Source organism: Cyanistes caeruleus, chromosome 32 (assembly GCF_971803275.1).
Source record: "Cyanistes caeruleus chromosome 32, bCyaCae1.hap1.1, whole genome shotgun sequence".
NCBI lineage: Eukaryota > Metazoa > Chordata > Aves > Passeriformes > Paridae > Cyanistes > Cyanistes caeruleus.
Window position 1 is genome coordinate 2,250,099 of NC_141733.1, and position 23,084 is coordinate 2,273,182.

The 23,084-nt window shown below is 58.1% G+C and overlaps 2 protein-coding genes across 6 annotated transcripts; both read right to left on the reverse strand.

The window, feature by feature from the left end:
- Positions 1-1,940: 1,940 nt before the first annotated feature.
- On the reverse strand, positions 1,941-16,402 carry ACVRL1 (activin A receptor like type 1). 5 transcript variants are annotated; one of them, XM_086870302.1, is made up of 11 exons: positions 16,229-16,402; positions 15,797-16,090; positions 11,651-11,721; positions 10,290-10,514; positions 9,853-10,052; positions 9,662-9,761; positions 8,883-9,029; positions 8,526-8,801; positions 6,630-6,827; positions 2,997-3,127; positions 1,941-2,921 (listed from the first exon to the last, which is right to left on the reverse strand). In XM_086870302.1, exons 3-11 carry the CDS (start codon positions 11,715-11,717, stop codon positions 2,787-2,789), a joined length of 1,479 nt encoding a protein of 492 aa, XP_086726428.1. In that variant the 5' UTR covers positions 11,718-11,721; positions 15,797-16,090; positions 16,229-16,402; the 3' UTR covers positions 1,941-2,786. The 5 variants fall into 5 exon arrangements, with proteins under 5 accessions (XP_086726428.1, XP_023798931.2, XP_086726429.1 ...); XM_023943163.2 differs by lacking the exon at positions 16,229-16,402 and having other exon boundaries at positions 15,797-16,213; XM_086870303.1 differs by lacking the exons at positions 15,797-16,090; positions 16,229-16,402 and adding an exon at positions 13,508-13,952.
- Positions 16,403-19,072: 2,670 nt separating this feature from the next.
- Positions 19,073-22,231, reverse strand: ANKRD33 (ankyrin repeat domain 33). Its single transcript, XM_086870391.1, has 4 exons — positions 21,821-22,231; positions 21,428-21,557; positions 20,672-20,812; positions 19,073-20,141 (listed from the first exon to the last, which is right to left on the reverse strand). Exons 1-4 carry the CDS (start codon positions 22,133-22,135, stop codon positions 19,369-19,371), a joined length of 1,359 nt encoding a protein of 452 aa, XP_086726517.1. The 5' UTR covers positions 22,136-22,231; the 3' UTR covers positions 19,073-19,368.
- Between the last annotated feature and the right edge of the window lie 853 nt (positions 22,232-23,084).

Sequence of the window (23,084 nt, forward strand, 5' to 3'; positions counted from 1 at the left end):
GTGAGCAAGGACATGATGTGTGTTCAGGTGTGAGCTGTGTGCAAGGACATGCTGTGTGTTCAGGTGTGAGTGCAGGTGTGTGCAAGGCCATGCTGTGTGTTCAGGTGTGAGCTGTGCAGGTGTTTGTGTAAGGACATGATGTGTGTTCAGGTGTGAGCTGTGTGTGTGCAAGGACATGCTGTGTGTTCAGGTGTGAGCTGTGCAGGTGTGTGCAAGGACATGCTGTGTGTTCAGGTGTGAGCTGTGTGTGTGCAAGGACATGATGTGTGTTCAGGTGTGAGCTGTGTGTGTGCAAGGACATGCTGTGTGTTCAGGTGTGAGCTGTGTGCAGGTGTGTGCAAAGACATGCTGTGTGTTCAGGTGTGAGCTGTGCAGGTGTTCAAGGATGATTTGTGCATCTTCAAGCCTGCATGGTGTGTGTACACGTGTGTGTGCAAGCATGATTTGTGTGTGCAGGTGTGCAGGATGTGTATGCAAGCATGATGTGTGTGTGTGCAGGTGTGCAGGGTGTGTGTGTGTGCAGGGTGTGTGTGTGTGTGCAGGTGTGCAGGGTGTGTGTGTGTGCAGGGTGTGTGTGTGCAGGATGTGTGTGTATGATTTGTGTGTGTGCAGGTGTTCAGGATGTGTGTGTGTATGATTCGTGTGTGTGCAGGTGTGCAGGCTGTGGGTGTGTGTGCAGGTGTGCAGGATGTGTGTGTGCAGGTGTTCAGGATGTGTGTGTGTATGATTTGTGTGTGTGCAGGTGTGCAGGATATGGGAATGTGGGTGTGCCATCTTGGGGTGGGTAGGGACTGAGCCACCCTGGGCTGGGCACTCCAGACCTGGGTAGGACACCCCAAACCCCAGGCCAAGGATCCCAAACCCTGGTAGGGCACCCCAAACCACAGCTGGGCATCCCAAACCCTGGATAGGACACCCCAAACCATGGGCTGAGCATCCCAAACCCTGGACAGGACACCCCAAACCACAGCTGGGCATCCCAAACCCTGGATAGGACACCCCAAACCACAGCTGGGCATCCCAAACCCTGGATAGGACACCCCAAACCACAGCTGGGCATCCCAAACCCTGGATAGGACACCCCAAACCACAGACTGAGCATCCCAAACCCTGGACAGGACACCCCAAACCACAGCTGGGCATCCCAAACCCTGGATAGGACACCCCAAACCAGGGGCTGAGCATCCCAAACCCTGGATAGGACACCCCAAACCAGGGGCTGAGCATCCCAAACCCTGGTAGAGCACCCCAAACCACAGCTGGGCGTCCCAAACCCTGGACAGGACACCCCAAACCATGGGCTGAGCATCCCAAACCCTGGATAGGACACCCCAAACCATGGGCTGAGCATCCCAAACCCTGGTAGAGCACCCCAAACCATGGGCTGAGCATCCCAAACCCTGGTAGAGCACCCCAAACCATGGGCTGAGCATCCCAAACCCTGGTAGGGCACCCCAAACCACAGCTGGGCATCCCAAACCCTGGATAGGACACTCCAAGCCCCAGCCTGAGCACTCCAAGCCCAGATCAAGGCACCCAAGACCCTCCATAACCTCCTGCCCCAAAGCAGCAGCTGCCCTTTGCTGCCCAGTTCCTTCCAGTCTCTAACTGGGCACAGACCGAGGTGGCAGCTGTGACGTGCTGAGAACCATTTGGAGCTGAACCCCCTGAACAGCCACGTTATCCCACAGCAGCTCTGCTTCCATCCCGGGGCTGTGGCCGTGCAGACCCCTCAGGACAGGAGGGCTGGTGGCCGTGGGCCCCTGGAGCAGCCACGAGAGGGTTGGCACGAGGCTGGAGCCGGGTTTATTACGGGATCCAACGGTTCTGCTGGAGATGTGGAGGTGAAGCCATAAATTGAGGCAATTTAAAGGCAGAAATTGGGCCCAGGCCCATCCTGCCGTGGTGCCCAGTGCCCAGCATGGGAGGTTCGGCAGCTCTTAGGTGATAAAATAGCTTTACACTTTATTAAATATATTAAATCTTAATAATTAAATAGTTATGTGGCAAAGCTGGTTCTGCTGAACGTCCCATCCTGGTCATGTCCAAACATCTCCAAGCATGGGGTGGATTTTGGGATGGCAGGGAGCAATACAGGATGAAGCCGGCCAAGCCAAAACACCTCAGAAAACACCAAAATTTTGGCAAAGAGCCAGAAGGACAGTTCTTTGGCAAGGGGGATGCTGGCTGCTTGGCAAGGAAGGATCACCACGGGACCCCCATCCGGCACGTGGAACGCTCAGGCCACGCTGGACACCGGCAGCTCTTCATTTTTGGGATCCCCACAATCCGGGGTGCGGATGTGGCCCGACCAGGGGGATGCTGCCCTTGGACCATCCTTTCCCAGCGAAACCTCTCCCTCCTTCAGCCAGGGCTGCTCGGGGCACCGCAGCTCTGCCCAGGAGTTTTCAGGGCAACACCGGGCAGCTCGGTGGCGATGGAGCCGGAGCTGGGTGGGTGCCCCGGGGGGCTCTGCCATCTCTGCCCCTCGCCCTGGCACCAGCCCGGGCACTCGGGGTGGGCGAGCAGCTGCTGCCATCCCCGGCGGCACAGCGAGACGCGCCGGTGTCGGGTGACGGATCCAGGGGATATTTTTATGGCCGGGTGGAAGATTCCTCCTTTGCTATTTGTTTTTTTTTTTTTTTTTCCTATTTTTTCCGTGCTTGCAAATTCAACCGGCTCGAAGGTGGGCGAGGCAGGAGCTGCGAGCAAATCCCCTCTGTGACCGGAGCCATCCCGTCCCCGGTGCAGCCCCGTCAGTGGCTCCGGTGTCCGGTTCCCGGCTCTCACTGCTCCGCTTTTGGCTTCTCTGCCGAATTGTTCAGCTTCTTCAAGGTCTTTTTGATGCGCAGGGCGGTGAGACGGGCCGTGGGGCTCTGGTACCAGCACTCCTTCATGATCTTCGCCAGTGCCGACAGCACCTGGGGAGGCACAAGAAGAGGGATAAATGGAAGGGTTTATCCGGTTTGGGCTGGGCCGGTCCCCCCGGCACTCACCGGGTCAGAGAAGAGGCGGTTTGGGATCACGGGGGTCTGCTGGTCCACACACACCACCTTCTTCATGTCCTCGAAGCTGGGGTCGCTGGGCACGGCGTCGAAGAAGGGCGGCCGATATTCCTCCACGATACCTGCGGGAGGGGATGGCGTGAGGACGGGGGACAGCCAGGGGGTCACCCCCATCCTGCCCATCACGGGCGGCCTGGAGCTTCCCGGCACGGCCCAGCTGCTCCCTGCCTTGGGAGGCTCGTGGGGAGCGGCCGGTGGGATGTTCCTCACCGGAGCACGGTGGGATGTTCCTCACCCAGGGCACGGTGGGATGTTCCTCACCGGAGCACGGTGGGATGTTCCTCACCCGGGCACGGTGGGATGTTCCTCACCGGAGCACGGTGGGATGTTCCTCACCCGGGCACGGCGGGATGTTCCACACCGGAGCATGGTGGGATGTTCCTCACCGGAGCACGGTGGGATGTTCCACACCAGAGCACGGTGGGATGTTCCTCACCGGGGCACGGTGGGATGTTCCTCACCGGGGCACGGTGGGATGTTCCTCACCCGGGCACGGTGGGATGTTCCTCACCCAGGGCACGGTGGGATGTTCCACACCCGGGCACGGTGGGATGTTCCTCACCGGGGCACGGTGGGATGTTCCTCACCGGAGCACGGTGGGATGTTCCACACCCGGGCACGGTGGGATGTTCCTCACCGGGGCACGGTGGGATGTTCCTCACCCAGGGCACGGTGGGATGTTCCACACCGGAGCACGGTGGGATGTTCCACACCGGAGCACGGTGGGATGTTCCTCACCCAGGGCACGGTGGGATGTTCCTCACCGGAGCACGGTGGGATGTTCCTCACCCGGGCACGGTGGGATGTTCCACACCCGGGCACGGTGGGATGTTCCTCACCCGGGCACGGTGGGATGTTCCACACCGGAGCACGGTGGGATGTTCCACACCGGAGCACGGTGGGATGTTCCACACCGGGGCACGGTGGGATGTTCCTCACCCGGGCACGGTGGGATGTTCCTCACCGGAGCACGGTGGGATGTTCCTCACCCAGGGCACGGTGGGATGTTCCACACCGGAGCACGGTGGGATGTTCCACACCGGAGCACGGTGGGATGTTCCTCACCCAGGGCACGGTGGGATGTTCCTCACCGGAGCACGGTGGGATGTTCCTCACCCGGGCACGGTGGGATGTTCCTCACCCGGGCACGGTGGGATGTTCCTCACCGGAGCACGGTGGGATGTTCCTCACCGGGGCACGGTGGGATGTTCCTCACCGGGGCACGGTGGGATGTTCCTCACCCGGGCACGGTGGGATGTTCCTCACCGGAGCACGGTGGGATGTTCCTCACCCAGGGCACGGTGGGATGTTCCTCACCGGAGCACGGTGGGATGTTCCTCACCCGGGCACGGTGGGATGTTCCACACCGGAGCACGGTGGGATGTTCCTCACCCGGGCACGGTGGGATGTTCCTCACCGGAGCACGGTGGGATGTTCCACACCCGGGCACGGTGGGATGTTCCACACCGGAGCATGGTGGGATGTTCCTCACCGGAGCACGGTGGGATGTTCCACACCGGAGCACGGTGGGATGTTCCTCACCGGGGCACGGTGGGATGTTCCTCACCGGGGCACGGTGGGATGTTCCTCACCCGGGCACGGTGGGATGTTCCTCACCCAGGGCACGGTGGGATGTTCCACACCCGGGCACGGTGGGATGTTCCTCACCGGGGCACGGTGGGATGTTCCTCACCGGAGCACGGTGGGATGTTCCACACCCGGGCACGGTGGGATGTTCCTCACCGGGGCACGGTGGGATGTTCCTCACCCAGGGCACGGTGGGATGTTCCACACCGGAGCACGGTGGGATGTTCCACACCGGAGCACGGTGGGATGTTCCTCACCCAGGGCACGGTGGGATGTTCCTCACCGGAGCACGGTGGGATGTTCCTCACCCGGGCACGGTGGGATGTTCCACACCCGGGCACGGTGGGATGTTCCTCACCCGGGCACGGTGGGATGTTCCACACCGGAGCACGGTGGGATGTTCCACACCGGAGCACGATGGGATGTTCCTCACCGGGGCACGGTGGGATGTTCCACACCCGGGCACGGTGGGATGTTCCTCACCGGGGCACGGTGGGATGTTCCTCACCCGGGCACGGTGGGATGTTCCTCACCGGAGCACAGTGGGATGTTCCTCACCCGGGCACAGTGGGATGTTCCACACCCGGGCACGGTGGGATGTTCCTCACCCGGGCACGGTGGGATGTTCCACACCCGGGCACGGTGGGATGTTCCACACCCGGGCACGGTGGGATGTTCCTCACCCGGGCACGGTGGGATGTTCCACACCCGGGCACGGTGGGATGTTCCTCACCGGAGCACGGTGGGATGTTCCACACCCGGGCACGGTGGGATGTTCCTCACCGGAGCACGGTGGGATGTTCCACACCCGGGCACGGTGGGATGTTCCTCACCGGAGCACGGTGGGATGTTCCTCACCCGGGCACGGTGGGATGTTCCTCACCCGGGCACGGTGGGATGTTCCACACCCGGGCACGGTGGGATGTTCCTCACCGGGGCACGGTGGGATGTTCCTCACCGGAGCACGGTGGGATGTTCCTCACCGGAGCACGGTGGGATGTTCCTCACCGGAGCACGGTGGGATGTTCCTCACCCGGGCACGGTGGGATGTTCCTCACCCGGGCACGGTGGCAGCTGGTGCTGGTTCTGGTACCACTGGTTCTGGTACCGCTGGTTCTGGTACCACTGGTGGTTCCAGCTCCAGCTCCAGCCCCACCACGAGCATCAGCTCCAGCACCAGCTCCAGGCAGCCCTTGGCTCTGTGGCCACCTCCACTCAGCACCTGGTGGTCACCCTGCCAGCTGGCCCAGCTAATCTCTGCTTAATGCTGGCATATGTCTGCGTCTAACTGGGATTTAATGACTCTGGGAAGCCTCGAGCCCCCAGCAGCTCCCTGCACGCCAAGGGGTGACCCCAAACCCTCAGGGTCCCCTGGAGTTTCCCCTCCCCAATCCCCTGAAGCTGTCCTGGAGAGTGAGGGCTCCTGGAAGGGTTAAACCCAGCTGTCTGAAGGTCATTCCTGCGCGAGGCTGGGGTAATTCGGAGTCAATGTGGAATCTGAGGGAGCCCTGGGGCCGTAAATGGGATTATCCCGGCCAGACTGCGCTTGGGGGGACCTCCCGCCCCGCCCGCCAGCACCCACCATTTAATTAACGCTTTTAATGGACTTTGCCGTGATGAGCAGCGCTGGCCGGGAAGCCTCAGTGAGGTTCATCCCCAAGGCGAGGGGACCCTGCCCCTTGTCCCTGTCCCGAGCTCCCGAGCTGGCGGCCGGAGGTCCCGGCCGTGGCCGCTTTCCAGGCAGCGCTCGGAGCCGCTTGTTTTCTAATCAGCGCTGAACAAACAAAGCTCTGATTGAGTCTAATGGGCCCTTTAATCACAGAGCCGGGTGCTGACACTAGATTACAGTGTTTATAATTTACAGCTAATCTTCTGGGCGAAGGAAAAGAGGAAAAAAAAATAAAAAATAAAAAGCAAAGCAAGAAGAAAAGGAGGGAAGGAGGGAGCGGAGCTGGCGGGGAGCCGGGAGCCGCTCACCGTTCACCACCGTCCGCCGGGTGATCTCCCACAGCACCAGCCCGAACGCCCAAATGTCCGTTTTCTTGTAGGACTCGAAGCAGTCGGTGCGGATCTGCTCGCTCAGCACCTCCGGGGCCATGTAGCGCTTGGTGCCCACCCGGGGGTTGTTGCCGATGTCCAGGTAATCGCTGCCCTGGGAGTGCATGACCGCCAGCCCTGCGGGGACAGGTCACAGAGAGCTTGGGATGACTTTGAAAGTCATTAATTCAACTATGAAATGCTGGGATATCGGCCCTGGTCAGTGTATATTTATATTTATATTTATATTTATATTTATATTTATATCTATATTTATATTTATACTTATATCTATATCTAAATATTATATATAATATTATTTGCTATTGTTATATTATATTATAATATAAAAATATTATATTATATTATATTATATTATATTATATTATATTATATTATATTATATTATATTATATTATATTATATTAGAAAAATATTATATTATATTATATTAGAAAAATATTATATTATATTATATTATATTATATTATATTATATTATATTATATTATATTATATTATATCATAATAGAAAAATAATATATAATATATAATATATAATATATAATATATAATATATAATATATAATATATAATATATAATATATAATAATATTAACATTATTATTTACATAATTATAATATATAATAATATTAACAATAATAAAAATATTTATAATATATTTAATATATAGTATATAATTATAATAATATAATAATATAATAACAATTATAATAACTTAATTTTTAAAATAATTTTAATAACAGATATTAATAATAATTATATATATTATATTATTATATATAATATATAATTATATATATTATATAATTATAATGTAATACATAATGTTATTATATTTATTCTAATATTATTTCTATTATTAGAAATATAAATATAATATTTATATATATTTATATATAAATATATAAATTTACAAAGCTGCATCCATGGGACTCAACATCCCAGAGGTATCAAAACCCCAGGACATCACATCCCTGTGGCACCATCACCCTGGGACATCACATCCCGGGAATAGTCCATCCCCAAGATGTCACATTCCTGGAGCATCACATCTGTGGGGTTCCCCAACCCTGGAGCAGCATCCTGGGGTGACACTTCCCTGGGGTACCTCATCCTGGGGTACCTCATCCCTGGGGTGACACATCCCTGGGGTACCTCATCCCTGGGGTGACACATCCCTGGGGTGACACATCCCGGGGGTACCTCATCCCTGGGGTGACACATCCCTGGGGTACCTCATCCCTGGGGTGACACACCCCTGGGGTGACACATCCCTGGGGTGACACATCCCTGGGGTACCTCATCCCTGGGGTACCTCATCCCGGGGGTACCTCATCCCTGGGGTACCTCATCCCTGGGGTACCTCATCCCTGGGGTGACACATCCCTGGGTACCTCATCCTGGGGTACCTCATCCCTGGGGTACCTCATCCCTGGGGTGACACATCCCTGGGGTGACACATCCCTGGGGTGACACATCCCTGGGGTGACACATCCCTGGGGTACCTCATCCTGGGGGTACCACATCCCTGGGGTAACTCATCCCTGGGGTACCTCATCCCTGGGGTGACAGATCCTGGGGGTACCTCATCCCAGGGGTACCTCATCCCGGGGGTACCTCATCCCGGGGGTACCTCATCCCGGGGGTGACACACCCCTGGGGTGACACATCCCGGGGGTACCTCATCCCTGGGGTGACACACCCCTGGGGTGACACATCCCGGGGGTACCACACCCCCGGCTATCACAACCTTGGCCTTTCACACCCCGAAGTGCCACATCTGGGGTAGCACATCCCACCCCTCTGTCTCACCCAGGTCTGCAATGCAGCACTGCCGGTTGCTTTTCACCAGGATGTTCCTGCTTTTCAGGTCCCGGTGGGCGATGGCAGGTTTGCCTTGTGTGCCAAAAATCTCCACGTGGAGGTGGACGAGGCCACAGATGATGGAGGAGGCCAAGCCCAGGCAGGTCTCCACGTCCAGGGCTGTCCTCTGCAGGAAGTCGTAGAGAGAGCCGTTCTCGTGGTAGTGTGTGATGAGCCACAGCTGCGTGCTGGAGTTCCTGGACGTCATGTCAGAGGCGATGAAACCTGGAATGGAGAAACCCCTGGGATGGTGGAGCCACCACGAGGCCGCCCCCACTTCTCCAGCCCTCCTGGCCCCCCACTCACCCAGGATGTTGTCGTGCCGGAGGAGGACGGTGTTGTAGATCTCCGTCTCGCGGAACCACGACTGCTCGTCCCGGGAGGAGAAGATCTTCACGGCCACGCTCTCGCCGTGCCACACTCCTCGCCACACCTCGCCGTAGCGCCCTTTCCCTGCCGCAGCCGTGGCACCGCGTCACTCGGGACACAGTAGGATGCCCCTGGATCCCGTGTGGCTCCTTGACCTTGGCCAACATCCCCCCACCCACCCGGCTGCTCCTCCCTCCCCAGCCTGCAGGACAGGCCATGAATTTGGGCTCGCTGCTGGGTTTTGGCTGACACCGTTGGGTCCAACCCCTCCCTCCTGGGTTTGAAGCTGTGGTGCCGTCACTCAGGCACTGCTGTAATTTCTAATGTCCCCTGCCACTGCTGCCTGCCCCACAGCAGCCAGCGAGACAGGGGAGATAGATTTAGCTTGCCAAAGATCCTAAAAACGAGCTCTTTCCCTTAGCTGAGATGGCAGTCACAGCTTTATTTCTGGGGATCCTTCGGGGTGAGGTTGCAGGAGGGAAGGAGGAGGAGGTATGGATAAACACTCCTTTTTGAAGGCAGGGGGGAAAGGAGTGGAGGGAATTTACACAACCAATAAGGGGAACTGGGGAGAACAAAATAAGGGAAAGAAACTTACAATTCTACATTTTTGGGGGTACATTTTTGGGTTATACCATTTTTCCTAACTGCATTACAAGAAGGCACCAGCTGGGGGTGACCAGGGCAGCCTCCCCCGCCTCAGCCGCTCTCCTTACCCACACACTCCATGAGGGTGATCTGCCGAGCCACCGTGCGCTGGACCAGGAAAGGCAGCCCAGAACCACTGCCCGTGGTGCAGTCATCGCTCAGCAGGTCCTGTGCACACAGGGTGCCCGTGGGGTCAGCACGGCCACCATCCCCACACACACCCTGGGGACATTTAGGGTCCCTCGTGGAGCTCACCCACCTCTAAGGTGCTGTCTCCCATCATGGATGCCTTCAGCATGAGGTCTGTGTCACCAAAGTCACTGTGCTTGTGGCGGTGCTGGGCCACCTTCCAGCAGAAGAGCGCCGTGAGCGCCGCGAGGACGAGGAGGGAGAGCAGTGGGACGAAGATCATCAGGAGGAGGTTGGGTAGGGAAGGCGTCTTTACCAGGGCATCTTCTCCTGGGTGGGAGAAACAAGGGATGGAAGCAGGAGGGAGGGTGGAGGTTTGGGGTTTGGGCCTGGGGGAGCGTCCCTGCATTGGGATCAACCCCATGGGTGGCAGCACAGCCCAAGAAGGGACACCTGGGGACATCTCGGTGGCTCTCTAGGTGCTGAGTGAGGACAGGGACGATCTTGAGACCCAACCACATCTCCAGCCACGCGGGCAGCCCATCCCCTGTCCCCCTGCCCCTGTACCTTGCAGGAAGATCTCCAGCTCGGCGTTGCACATGTGGAAGTTGCAGCACCTCATGCCGTACTGCTCCGTCACGGGCGTGTGGCAGTGCTCCAGGATGTTCTGGGAGAAGCAGCCCCGGTGCTGGGTGATGGTTCCCTCCTCCCTCCTCTTGCTGACGAAGCACACCTTGCCCGTGCAGTTGGGCTGGCTGCAGTGGGGCACATCGCAGGCACACAGCAGCTCCTCTGCGGGCACGAGGAGGGGACACCATGGGGTCACCATGGGCCCACCCGGGAGCTCCGGTGGCTTTGGGGACAGGGACATTGTCCTAAAGAGTGGGACATGGGCGGCCTGGGAGCATCAGAGGAGGAGGGAAGGCTGCTGTCCATCCTGACACCTCCCAGAAATCACACATTCCCAGCCCTGAGCCTGGGGTCACCTGTCCCCACACCCCCAGCAGCTCTGTGGAATGGAGGGTGCTTCGAGTCCCAGCAGCTGGGATTGACTGGGACGCACTGGTTTCCAACACCCATCCTGCCATGGAATCCCAGGGGACACGGGACCCATGGGAACCTGATCCCGGGAGCTGGGGTGGGATCAGAAGCCCCAAACTCATCCAGTGCCTTTCCAGAGGGTGTTTTGGGAGCCGGGTGCCAAACCCAGGGTCTTTCCTGGAGTTTTCCTTGACTTCCCCGAAGACGCCACGGTGCCAGCGTGGCTCAGATGACTGCCACACTCCCAAATTCCTAATTTAGCTCTGCCCTTTTGCACAGAAAATATCCCTCCTGGAATCACTGAGTTCAGCGTGAGGGCAGCCAGACATCCGGTGGTGAGGGGACAGTGAGTGGACAGCTTTGGTGGCCCTCCTGCACCTCCTGTCCCCCTGCCCCAAAGGCTGCCTGGTGCCAGTGCCAGGGGGTGGTGGCAGGGCCGGTTTGGGGTTGGTGGCCCCGGGGGCAGGACAGGGACTCGGTGGAGACTCATCCCCCCAGAAAATTCTGCTGCTCCTCCCTGGCACAGCCACATCCTCCCGGACCTCCCTGCAAAAGCATCCAGCCTGGATCTGTCCCCGGGTCACCTGCTGCTCCCCTGGGATGCTGAGCAGCTCCTCCTGCTTCCCATCATCCTCATCCTCATCCTCATCCTCATCACCCCTGGGGAAACCCACATTTCTCAGTGAGTGGTACCAGCCTTTCCCCATCTCCCCTCTGCTGACAGCAAAGCACAATTAATGAAGCTGAGATCCTCTCTGGGGGATGGCTCACCATTCACAGGGGCACAGTCCCTGAGGAGCCCAGCTTCCTCCCGGGTTTTATTTCGGGCAGAGACGATCCCAAAAAGCCCGAGGGTTTATTTGAACCTGCTGTGCACTGGCACTCACCGGCTGCGAGGCTGAGGGACAGAGACAGCAGCAGCAGCAGCACCCGGCCACCGGCTCCACCCGGCATCGTCCTGCGGAGAGCAGAGGGGTGAGAGCAGCCCCTGCACCCCCGGGGGCTTTGGGAAGGGACAGGGGGGACCTTGCGGAGCCGCGGGCAGAGTGGGGTGGGATGCGCTGCTTCCAGCGCACATCCTGGGTCCAGCCCTTCCTGACAGCACATCCCGGCACCTCCCAGGCTCGGGGGACCTCCCTACCATGGCAGGGGGTCCCATTGTGGTCCCACAGCGCTCAGGAATGAACTGGAACCAGGCCCTTGCCACATCTGCCGGCCCCAACCTCCCTCCTTTCCCCGGTGATCCGAACTCCGGCACTTCCCGCTGCTCCCGTGGCTCCTGCCCGGTAAAAGCACGGCCCCCACGGGCCTGGCAGCGCTGACCGTGCCACGGCACCGCTGGAGATTCCGGCTTTGGGATGGATTCCAGGGATGGAGCTCAAAGCCCCAACATCCCCCGCTGGCCACGGGCAGGGGCTCGGACCTGAGCGTGCTTTTGTGTGGAGCTTATCAATGACACAAACAGAGGTGCTGGGACAGCCAAAAATTCCTTGCTGAGCCTTTGGGGGGGAAGTTTGGCTATTTTTAATCTTCCTTTTTTTTTTTTTCTCCTTGTGAAAGGGACATTTCTGCCAAGGCAAACACGGAGATCCCCCCGCCGCCCCCCGCTCGCTCCAGGGCCGCAGCCCCGGCCCCTCCTCGGCTCATTCTTCGTGTTCCCGACATAAACATGCCAAAGGCTCCGTTTCCTGCAATTGAAGAGCCCAGCCCAGGGCTGCTGGGACAGGAATCAAGATTGTTTAGATTCTGGCCCTGATGGGGAAGCGGAGTCACGCAAGGCCGGCCCTCGGGAGCGCACACGGACGTGGCTGACCCCGGCGGGCTCCAGCCCTGCTGGAAATCGGCCTTTTCCTCCCCAAAATAACTCACTTAGCTGTTTCTCAGGGGGAGGACCAGATCCTGGGGCTGGGGGCTGGTCCTGGGTGCGAGGAGCGAGGTCAGGCTGATCCATCCCACCCTCGGCTGGGCCAGGATCGCCTTTGGTTAAAATCCCAGCTCGCTCGGAGCTGGGCTGGGATCTGCTTTATTTTAAAACTCAGGGCTGCTGATTCCTGACTGCCAGGATGCTGCTGAACACCGCACTCCTCGCCATCCTGAGAGCTCCAGGATGCATGTTTTAAAAGGGAAGCTGAGTCTCCCAGGTGGTGAATTCCCTCCTTGGAGCCACTTCCAAAATCCCGAACCATTAAACAGCTGCAGGATATTTGCCATGAAATACAAAGCAGGGCAGGGCGTCACCCAAAACTCTGATGTAAATGAAACATCCCGTGGATTGTCATTGTTACTGAGAGCAAACCTTAATCCAGAGCCATTCCTGGCATCCCACAGGAAAAACATCCCAGGTTCTTCAGTAGTGGCACAAACCAGTCCTGGAGTAGCCATCCCTGTCCCTTCCCTCCTCCTTTCTCATCGGGAGCTGCAGCTCACGGCATGCAGAGCATCTTACCCTGCCTGCCTGGCTGCTGTATTATATTCTTTGGGATTTGTAGCATCAGGAGAAGGAACGCAAACCCCAGGGAAAGCTCTGGGATGGGACATGGGTGCTGGCAGGAGTGCTTGGGAGGCAGCTGTGCTGCAGCTCGAGGGTCTGGAGCAAGAACAAACCCCGGGGAAGGGGAATTTCCCCATCACCCCCATGGAGAGAAAAGCAAAGGGGAAATGGAGCAGGAACAACATCAGTTCAGGGAAGGGTGGCAGGGCACAAGCCTCGGGATGGGGGATGGTTCAGGGATCCCTGCTCTTACCAGGGCAGCTTGGCCGAGCTCCTCAATCCCAGCTCTTCTGCCTTCCCCTGTGGTTTCTGCAGCTGACAGGGGTTTAGGCTCAGGCTGTGGCTCACAGCTCTGTTTCTGCAGCTGACAGGGGTTTAGGCTCAGGCTGTGGCTCACAGCTCTGTTTCTGCAGCTGACAGGGGTTTAGGCAGGGGCTGTGGCTCACAGCTCTGTTTCTGCAGCTGACAGGGGTTTAGGCTCAGGCTGTGGCTCACAGCTCTGTTTCTGCAGCTGACAGGGGTTTAGGCTCAGGCTGTGGCTCACAGCTCTGTTTCTGCAGCTGACAGGGGTTTAGGCTCAGGCTGTGGCTCACAGCTCTGTTTCTGCAGCTGACAGGGGTTTAGGCTCGGGCTGTGGCTCATGGCTCTGTTTCTGCAGCTGACAGGGGTTTAGGCTCGGGCTGTGGCTCACAGCTCTGCTCCCTGTGCTGCCTTTCCCCAGGGAGTCCCACACAGCCCAGCCCCTCGTGCCGGTGCCAGCCAGGTGAGCCAGGTGTGAAGCGGCTGCGGGGCTGCACGGACAGCAGGGCAGAGCTGGCAGCGGCTTTGCCACAGATGCCAAGGCTCCAGCCTGGTGTCAGGCACAGGTGGAGGTTTTCCTTTCCTTGCTCACAGCTGCAGGTGGGTCACAGACACAGCAAAGCTGCGTTCACCCTCCAGCGGGCTCCACCAGCCCAGTCCCCATCACTGAGGGGCATTTCCATTCCATGAGCAGAAAACCCACTCAGAGAGCAGCAAAACCCACTCAGAGAGCAGCAAAACCCACTCAGAGAGCAGCAAAACCCGCTCAGAGAGCAGCAAAACCCACTCAGGAGGCAGCAAAATCCACCCAGAGGGCAGCAAAACCCACCCAGAGAGCAGCAAAACCCACTCAGAGAGCAACAAAATCCACTCAGAGAGCACAAAACCCACTCAGAGAGCAGCAAAACCCACTCAGAGAGCACAAAACCCACTCAGAGAGCAGCAAAGCCCACTCAGGAGGCAGCAAAACCCACTCAGGAGGCAGCAAAACCCACTCAGGAGGCAGCAAAATCCACTCAGAGGGCAGCAAAACCCACTCAGAGGGCAGCAAAACCCACTCAGAGGGCAGCAAAACCCACTCAGAGAGCACAAAACCCACTCAGAGAGCACAAAACCCACTCAGAGAGCAGCAAAACCCACTCAGAGAGCACAAAACCCACTCAGAGAGCACAAAACCCACTCAGAGAGCAGCAAAACCCACTCAGAGAGCACAAAACCCACTCAGAGAGCAGCAAAGCCCACTCAGGAGGCAGCAAAACCCACTCAGGAGGCAGCAAAACCCACTCAGGGAGCACAAAACCCACCCAGAGGGCAGCAAAACCCACTCAGGGAGCACAAAACCCACTCAGAGAGCAGCAAAACCCACTCAGAGAGCACAAAACCCACTCAGAGGGCACAAAACCCACTCAGAGAGCACAAAACCCACTCAGGAGGCAGCAAAACCCACTCAGGAGGCAGCAAAACCCACTCAGGAGGCAGCAAAATCCACTCAGAGGGCAGCAAAACCCACTCAGAGAGCACAAAACCCACTCAGAGAGCAACAAAAATCCACTCAGAGAGCAGCAAAACCCACTCAGAGAGCACAAAACCCACCCAGAGAGCACAAAACCCACTCAGAGAGCAGCAAGACCCTCTCAGGTTCCCCTTGGTTTGGACATCGCCTGTGGCTCCTGGAGCAGAGAGGGACAGGGGCACTGTGGCTGTCCTGGCCTTGCCCAGGCTCCAGCCCCAGCTCTGACTGAGCTCCTCAGTGGGGCTCTCCCCAGCTGGGGTTTGGAGATGGAGCCTCTTCAGTGACCATTTGTGACCATTTGTGTCCTCCTTGCTCCTCTGAGGGGCCTGGCTGTGCACAGGGGAGCATTGAGGTGACACTTTCCGTGCTACTGCAGCTCTCGCTAGCTGAGCTGAGCTGTCACCTTCCCCTCGTTTTTCCCTGGGCCCTTTCAAAATACACCCAAATTCTCCATTTTCCATGTCAATTCCAGCCTTTCTATTGCAGTTGCTTGTTATTCCAGCTCTTTAGCAAGGACCTGGGGACAGATCCTGCTGCCACCACACTGATGTGAACCCTCATTGTGCCCTGGCCCAAATTGCAGCCTCTCTAGCCCTGATGTCAACACCGGCGTCCCATGAGACACAAAGAAAATGGGGCCAAATCCTGATTTTGGGGGTAAATCAGGAGGGAAGCCCTGAGCTCGGTGCAGCCCCAGACCCCATGAGCGTGTGGCTCTTCCCCACTCACCTCCAGCATCCACGTCCTGCAGGAGCCCGCGGCACTCCCGGCCCTGCCGAGGCTCTCGCGGCCGTGATCCCGCTCTGGATCTGCCTCAGCCGGGGCAGCTTTGCTCCGTGCCCTGAGCCCCAACTCTGAGGATCTTCATGGATCTGCTCCCCTCCCACCACCCATCGTGTCACCGTGGGGCTCCCTCGGCCGTGTCCGTCCCGCCGGGGGATTGTCACCGTCCCCGGCCTGCCTGCGGGGCTCGGCTCGGCCACCCCGTTGTCCGACGCAGCCGTTTGGCAGCTGCTCTGTGATCTGGATGTGGGAGAAGTCAAAAAAATGTTTCTTATTACTGCCTCTTCCTGCCTGGCTTCTCTCCACCACTCCCAGCTAATAAAGCATTTCCTATTGCTGAGCACACAGCCACGACCAGCCTCCCTTCCTCCCGCTCACCGGGCCCCAGCTCCATCCTGGTTGCTTTCCCTCGCCTGTCGCTCCCTCCTCGTCCTTCACCGAGTGCTTTCCCACCCAGTTTTCATGGCAAACCCGATCCTGTGGTGTGGACATGGCCGTCACCACTTCACCCTGAGCATCCCCAGGTCCTCAGCAGGAGCACAGCTGGTTGCTTTCTCAGGGATGGGAATGTTCTAGAGAGATGCTGTGGGAATGACCTTGACCGGCTTGGCCACCCCTCCTGCTCCAGCACCGTGCCAAGAGCCAAGGGGCTCCCTGGTTATTCCATGCTGGACCCAGCAGTGCCAGTGACGCCTTCTTGGGCTAAGTAAAATTAGAGGCCAGACAGAATTAAAGGAATAAAAGTGATTTTATTTGTTGAAGGGCATCCAGGTACATTTTGGGCAGACAAAGCCCCACCAGAGGCTGCACCCAAAAATGGACCAAACTTATAAAAGTATGAAAACCCTTGACCCATCACTCATGTTGTACCAAAATGTACCTGAACGCCCTTCAATAAATATTTATTCCCTTAATTTTGTCTGGCCTCTGTTTTTGGGTAGCCCATAAAGGCATGGGGAGGGCGGGAGAGGGTTTCACCCTGGGCTGGAGATGCGGAGCCCTGGCCATGAGCAGGGCACGGTGGCCAAGGGGCCTCTCTGGGAGCCTCGTGCTGGCACGTCCCCGCTGTCCCCACGGTGACAGGCACTGGGACACCGCGGGCAGGGCCGTTCCCACGGCCTGGGGCTGGGCACTTCCCGCTCCCCCGGAGCACACGGGACCGTGGGCAGCGGAAGCGCCGCTTCCCGTTTTGCTGCTTTCAGGGCTGTTCTTTGGGCCACCCCAATCTCAGCTGCTTCTCCCTCCTCCCGCTCCCCACTTCTCCCTCCAGTGCCATCCCCAGCCCCATCCCTGCCTTTCTGCTTTCTTGCCTCTCTGTTTTCCTGGCACGGTGACCCTCTCCCGCATCGCAGCCCTTTCCTAGCGAGGTGCCAGGGTTTGATTTTCCTCCCCGCTGCCATCGCATCCCCAGCCCCGGCAGCGCCACGAACCCACCCGGAGCCTCCCAGCGCCGGCGGCGGAGCTTTGAGTCTCGCCAGGCGCTATCAGCCCTGATCTAGGAAGTTTAAACAAACAAAAGCACAAAACCAGGATAAAACATGAAGGACTTTCACACGTGCCTTTGGCCGTGCGGGACCCGGAGCTTTGAGGAGCGGCGCGGGGGAAACGGGCAGTTTCCATCAGATTGGAGCTGCCCGGGGGAAGCTGATGCCTGCAGACATCCTATCTCCCTGACCATCTCTGCCATCCCGCCGGATTGGCCCCTCCCAGGGTTACTCCTGGATGGTTCTTGCATCCCTTCCATGGGAGCAGACACAGGGCATCCTGCTTTTACGGCTGCGGGCAGGAGTTATTCTGGGCCAGCTCCCCAGCAAGGGCTGCCGCTGGATGGTTCCCTACAACTCCATCTCAAACGGCTCCTCTTTAACTCATAATCATCACTGAAGGGATGCTTAAAAACTTCTAAAAGTTCCTAAATCCCAATCCTGGGTGACTGGAAGGGCAGGGATGGGTGGGAGCCCCGGGCCCAGCTGCAGCTCTGGCGCTGTCAGTGTGAGACTCCAGGGAGGGATTGACTGTAGAGGTCTGAGATGGGCAAATCAAAGGCACCGCAGGCTCCTGCCCCACTCCCAGCCCTTGTCTGGGGCACACAGGGTGAATCAGCAGGGCTGGGCACCACCCACACTCCCATGCCAGCCCTGCTACAACCTCCCGCCACCCCCTGAGGCCAAACGAGACTTTCCTTCATCATCCCGCTGCTCATCGCTGTCATTTCACCCTGCAGAAGGGAAGGGGCATCCCTGGACCACAGCCGGAGCCTCCCCATGTGCACCCAGCCGTCCCTTGGGGTCTCGCTGAGCCATCCCCCGATGGCAGAGGGGGCAGAGGGGCCGGTGGGAGCCCGTCTGTCCCTTCCCCCCCGGGCTGGCGAGGCTCATGCCACGGCTGCTCCATGTGCCGTCCGCCCCCGGCTCATCTGCGAGCGGCAGGGAGCTGGCGAAGGAGGGCAGCCACGTGCCGGGGAGCCCGAGCGAGCCAAGGGATGGAGGGGAACAGACGGGGAGGCTGCAGCTCCTTCCCCACGGGAATCCTTCCCCTCCTGCGGCACAGCCCCAACCTCCCAGCGCCCCACAAAGGGCAGAGCTGCAACCTCAAAGTGGGGAGTGTGGACTCCTGTCCCCCTAAAATGGGGGTGGTGCAGGGAGGGGGCTCCACAGCCGGCCAGGAATTATTTATGACCTGTGTAACTTTTGCTCTGAGCACTGTGACACTGCTCACTGCGCTCCTGGAATCACACTCTGCCGGTGCTGCACCCCAGCTTCACATCCCGACACCCCGGGCTGGAGCTGGGTTTTTGGGGATCTTGAAATGTGGGGGTCCCAGCACCCTGCAGCTGGAGCTCTGGGGGCAGCTGGGGATGGAGCCCACGAGTGTCCCAAGCTTGGTTCCCATCCTGTGCCTGGTGCTCCCTCCACAGCATGGAGCCGCTCCCTGTGCTGAGCCTCGCTGTGTCCATCCAGCAGCCAGGAGCCCACAGCAGTGGGGAATGTCACCGAGGAGGTGACAGCGTGGCCAGGGGACACCGGCAGCAAAGGGGGAGCATTCCTGCCAGCCCCACAGCAACCCTGAGCTTTATTCATGGAATCACTCCTGTTAACATGGCAACCACTTCCATTTTAATTTGCTCAGCCACATTCCAACGCACGCTGTGGAATCGAGAGCTCGGGAAGATCAAAGAGGCAAAAAAAAAAAAAAAAAAAAGGGAAAAAAATGAAAGAGGAAAAAACACAGGAAGGACTTGTGCCACAATCCTGCTCCCTGGCATCCCTGGAGCTTGGGCCAGGGTCTCAGGACATCAGCGCCCAGCACAACTTGTACCACCCTTGGGGTGGAGAGGACAAGAGGCCAGGCAGGGGCCTGTGAACCCTCGGGGATATTTCAGCTGGGTGTGTCCTCCCACATCATCCTCCTCCCTTGGACATTCCCATCCTCCGGGAACAAAACCACCCCTGTGCCAGAAAAGCCAGCGGATCCAAGGGGACAGCAAGAACCTCGTCCCCACCCCGACACCTCCCTCCTTAACGTTTCTTTTTCTTTTTCTTCTTCTTCTCCCCCGTCTTGGCCTCCTCGGCCGCTTTCTTCTCCTCCTTCAGCGTCTTGTACCTCCACTGAGGCGGCTGCAGCAGGTGCTTGTCCTTCACGCGTGGCTTCCGCTCCCCGGCGGACGAGCCCGAGGCTTTGCTCACTTTGATTTTTGGGACGGGCTCCCCGGGGAAGATGCTGTTCCCACGGCGCAGCCACAGCGGGAGGAAGCTCAGGAGGCGGCTGGGCGGCCGTGGCGGTGGCAGCAGCCGCACCTCGGACGTGGCTTGGCCGTTGCAGGACGATCCCCGGGTGCCGGGGCGCGAGGACGTTTGGGACTCGCCGTCCGGATCCGGCACGTGCTGCCCGAGGATCTCCGGCACCGACAGCCTGCGCTTGCCCACCTCGGGCGGGCTGTCGGGGCAGATGGTTTGGCAAGCGGTAGCCACGAAAGGGCTGGCGAGGGACGTGGTCATCCTCACCATGTGGTCCATCACACCGTCCTCCTCGGGATTGCGGGGGATGTTGAAGGTGAAAATGGATCGGATCTTCTCCGACAGCCTCTTGCTCCTGGATTTGGGGCTCAGGGCCTTGGCCACCAGCTCGGCCAGGGCCGGCCACTCGGGCTGGTACTGGGCTCCGAACTGCTCGGCGCGCGGGCGCCGCAGGAGGGTCCGGATGCGCACGGTGGTCTCGAAGCGGCCGGTGAAATTCGCCCATTCCCTGGCTGTCTTCCCCTTCACGGCATCCACGGCCTGCAGGTCAGCTCCTGGGGACAGCACAGAGCATCACCATGCCTTAGGATTTCAGCATTTATATTTTCCAGTCCCTGGACTGCATTAGTGCATAACTCTAAACTCCATGTGAAGCGTTGGCTGCTGTGTTCACATTTGGGATGGACAGAACAATCCCTCAGGGCCTGAAACTCAAGGACACCCTCCAGCCTCAGGCCCCAAAAAGTGTAAACAAAAGTGAATTGGTGGGGAGTGAGCTGGGGGAATGTGACTTCATTACCTGGAGTTTTAATTGGAGGATTAACCCTTGAGATGTAAATGGACCAAAGTTAGATCTGTGTGAAAAACTCGTGGCCAGCATCCAACTTGGGTGCAGCCTCTGGGAGAGTTTTGACTGCCCAAGCTGTATCTATTGAAGGCCTTTAATAAATACCCACTTTATTCTCTTAACCTTGTCTAGCCTCTGCTCCAGGCAGCCCCTCCAGGGCATCATCAGCACCCAGCCCACCCTGGGCAGCAGTGCCAGCCGTCCCCAGGGACCCGCCGAGGCTCGGGGGACGCTCACCCGCCAGGAGCAGGGCGGTGACGCAGTCCTGCCGCCCCTGCACCGCCGCCTTCATCAGCGCCGTCAGGCCCCGGGGGTCTCGCTGGTCCACCTCGAGACCCGGGTAGTAGTTGAGGAGGTAGTTGACAATGGTGATGTGTCCTTAACAGCCAGAGAGAAGCTGCGTTAGAGTTCCCACAGGTAACAGTGACGATGGCTGGGGCCTGTTGGACAAAGGATTTAGCAGCTGCATTCCGTGAGGATGCAGGTGCAGAAGATTTAAGGGACCGGGATTGAAAGGGTTTGGGTCTATTTTGGTTTGGGCATGGATGGAACAGCGCTGATGAACCAGCTGCTTTAGTGGAGAACACAAAAATACAAAAAAAACCCCATAAAATAATGAATTCTAGCAAGGATACAATGGGAATCAAGGGTGATCCCCACTTTGGGATCCATCTCCTTCCCCTCCCGGTAAATCAGGGGGAGGGAGCCAGACTGGAGGTTTGGGTCCCACACAGAGCTCAGAGCTCAGGTAAATCCCTGCAGCTCCCGGAGCTTTCCTGGAGCACACGGGGCAGCTCCAGCCCAGCTCTGTTTGAAGGAGCAGCGCTGCAGAATCTCCATTTTCACATCACTTTTAAAGCAGTGCTGAGATGAACCATGAATGCAGCTGGTGTCACACATCCCTTGGCAGCACAGCTCTCACCACAGGCCCTTTTAGGGTTTTTGGGGGAAGCACAGGGGGTCACATCCCTTCTTGAGGGATGCAGTGCTGACCTGCCTGGGCAGCCATCATCAGGGCCGTGTTCCCGTCGTTGTCCTGCTGGTTGACGTTGATGTAGGGACACCTCTGCAGCAGCGGCACAATGTCCACAAAGCCCTTGGAGCAGGCGACCATCAGCCCGTTCTGGAGAGGGGACAACGCTCAGCTCCATGTTCCCACCACGCTGCTCCCACAGCCCTCCCAAACCGTCCCCCCATCCCTGCAGGCGCAGGATGGGAGAGCAGACAAGGTTCTGCTCCAAGGACTGGATCAATCCCAGGAGACCAATTCCATCCAGGCCTCTCCCTCCTGCCCGCTTTAGCAACCACCAGCCTTCAGGATTTGCCCGTTCCTGGAAAATCCTCTTTCTGCTCTGCAGGGTGCACACCTCACCCAGCCCAGCTCACCCTCCCGTTGATGTCCAGCTCTGTGGCCTCACTCCGGGTCACCCCACGCTCCAGCCGGTCCCACACCAGCTTGGCATCATTCCTGGCACAGCACTGGTAGAGACTGAGGAACCCGGCACCGTCAGCCTCTGGGGACGCCTCATAGCAAGGGTAGACAGAGTCGTCAGAGAAGATGCTGCTGGTGTCCGAGGGCTCCGAGGATCCTGATGACGTCTCCTCCTCCTCCTCCTCCTCATAGTGCAGCTCCGGGTCGGAGGCATCCAGGCTGGAAGTGGGAGCTGCAGCAGGTTCTCCTCCACTGCAGGCATCTGTCATCCGGGCCGGGCGGGGGGAGCGAGCCCAGCCTGGCCCCGCGCCCCGCCTGGGGCCAGGAGCCTCTCCCGGGCGGACGAGGGGACACTCGGGGCTGGCACTCCCCTGCACAGACACACAGGGGCCGTGGGAACCGGAGCCGTGACCCCACTGGGAATCCTCGGCCGCCTCCCGGCCCCCGGCACAGCCCGGCAATCCGGGCTCCATCCCTGCCCCCCAAAAACGCTCACGGGGCTGTCGGGGGCTGGGACACCCCCAGGGGGGAGCAGCCCCCACGGCACAGCGGGAAAAACAGGGGGACACCTTGGGAGTGTGAGAGGGGGGAAAGTGTCCCACAGTCCGGGCAGGGAATCCAGGGTGTGGTGGGAATGGGAATGGGATTGGGAATGGGAATGGGAATGGGAATGGGATTGGGATTGGGAATGGGATTGGGATTGGGATTGGGATTGGGAATGGGATTGGGATTGGGAATGGGATTGGGAATGGGAACAGGAATGGGAATGGGAATGGGATTGGGATTGGGAATGGGATTGGGATTGGGACTGGGGATGGGAATGGGATTGGGATTGGGATTGGGAATGGGATTGGGAGTGGGAATGGGATTGGGAATGGGAACGGGATTGGGATTGGGAATGGGATTGGGAGTGGGAATGGGAATGGGATTGGGGATGGGAATGGGATTGGGGATGGGAATGAGATTGGGATTGGGATTGGGATTGGGATTGGGAATGGGATTTGGAATGGGAATGGGATTTGGAATGCAATTGGGATTGGGATTGGGAATGAGATTGGGATTGGGAATGGGAATGGGAATGAGAATGGGATTGGGAATGGGAATGGGAATGAGAATGGGATTGGGAATGGGAATGGGAATGGGAATGGGATTGGGAATGGGATTGGGATCGGGAATGGGATTGGGATTGGGATTGGGATTGGGATCGGGAATGGGATT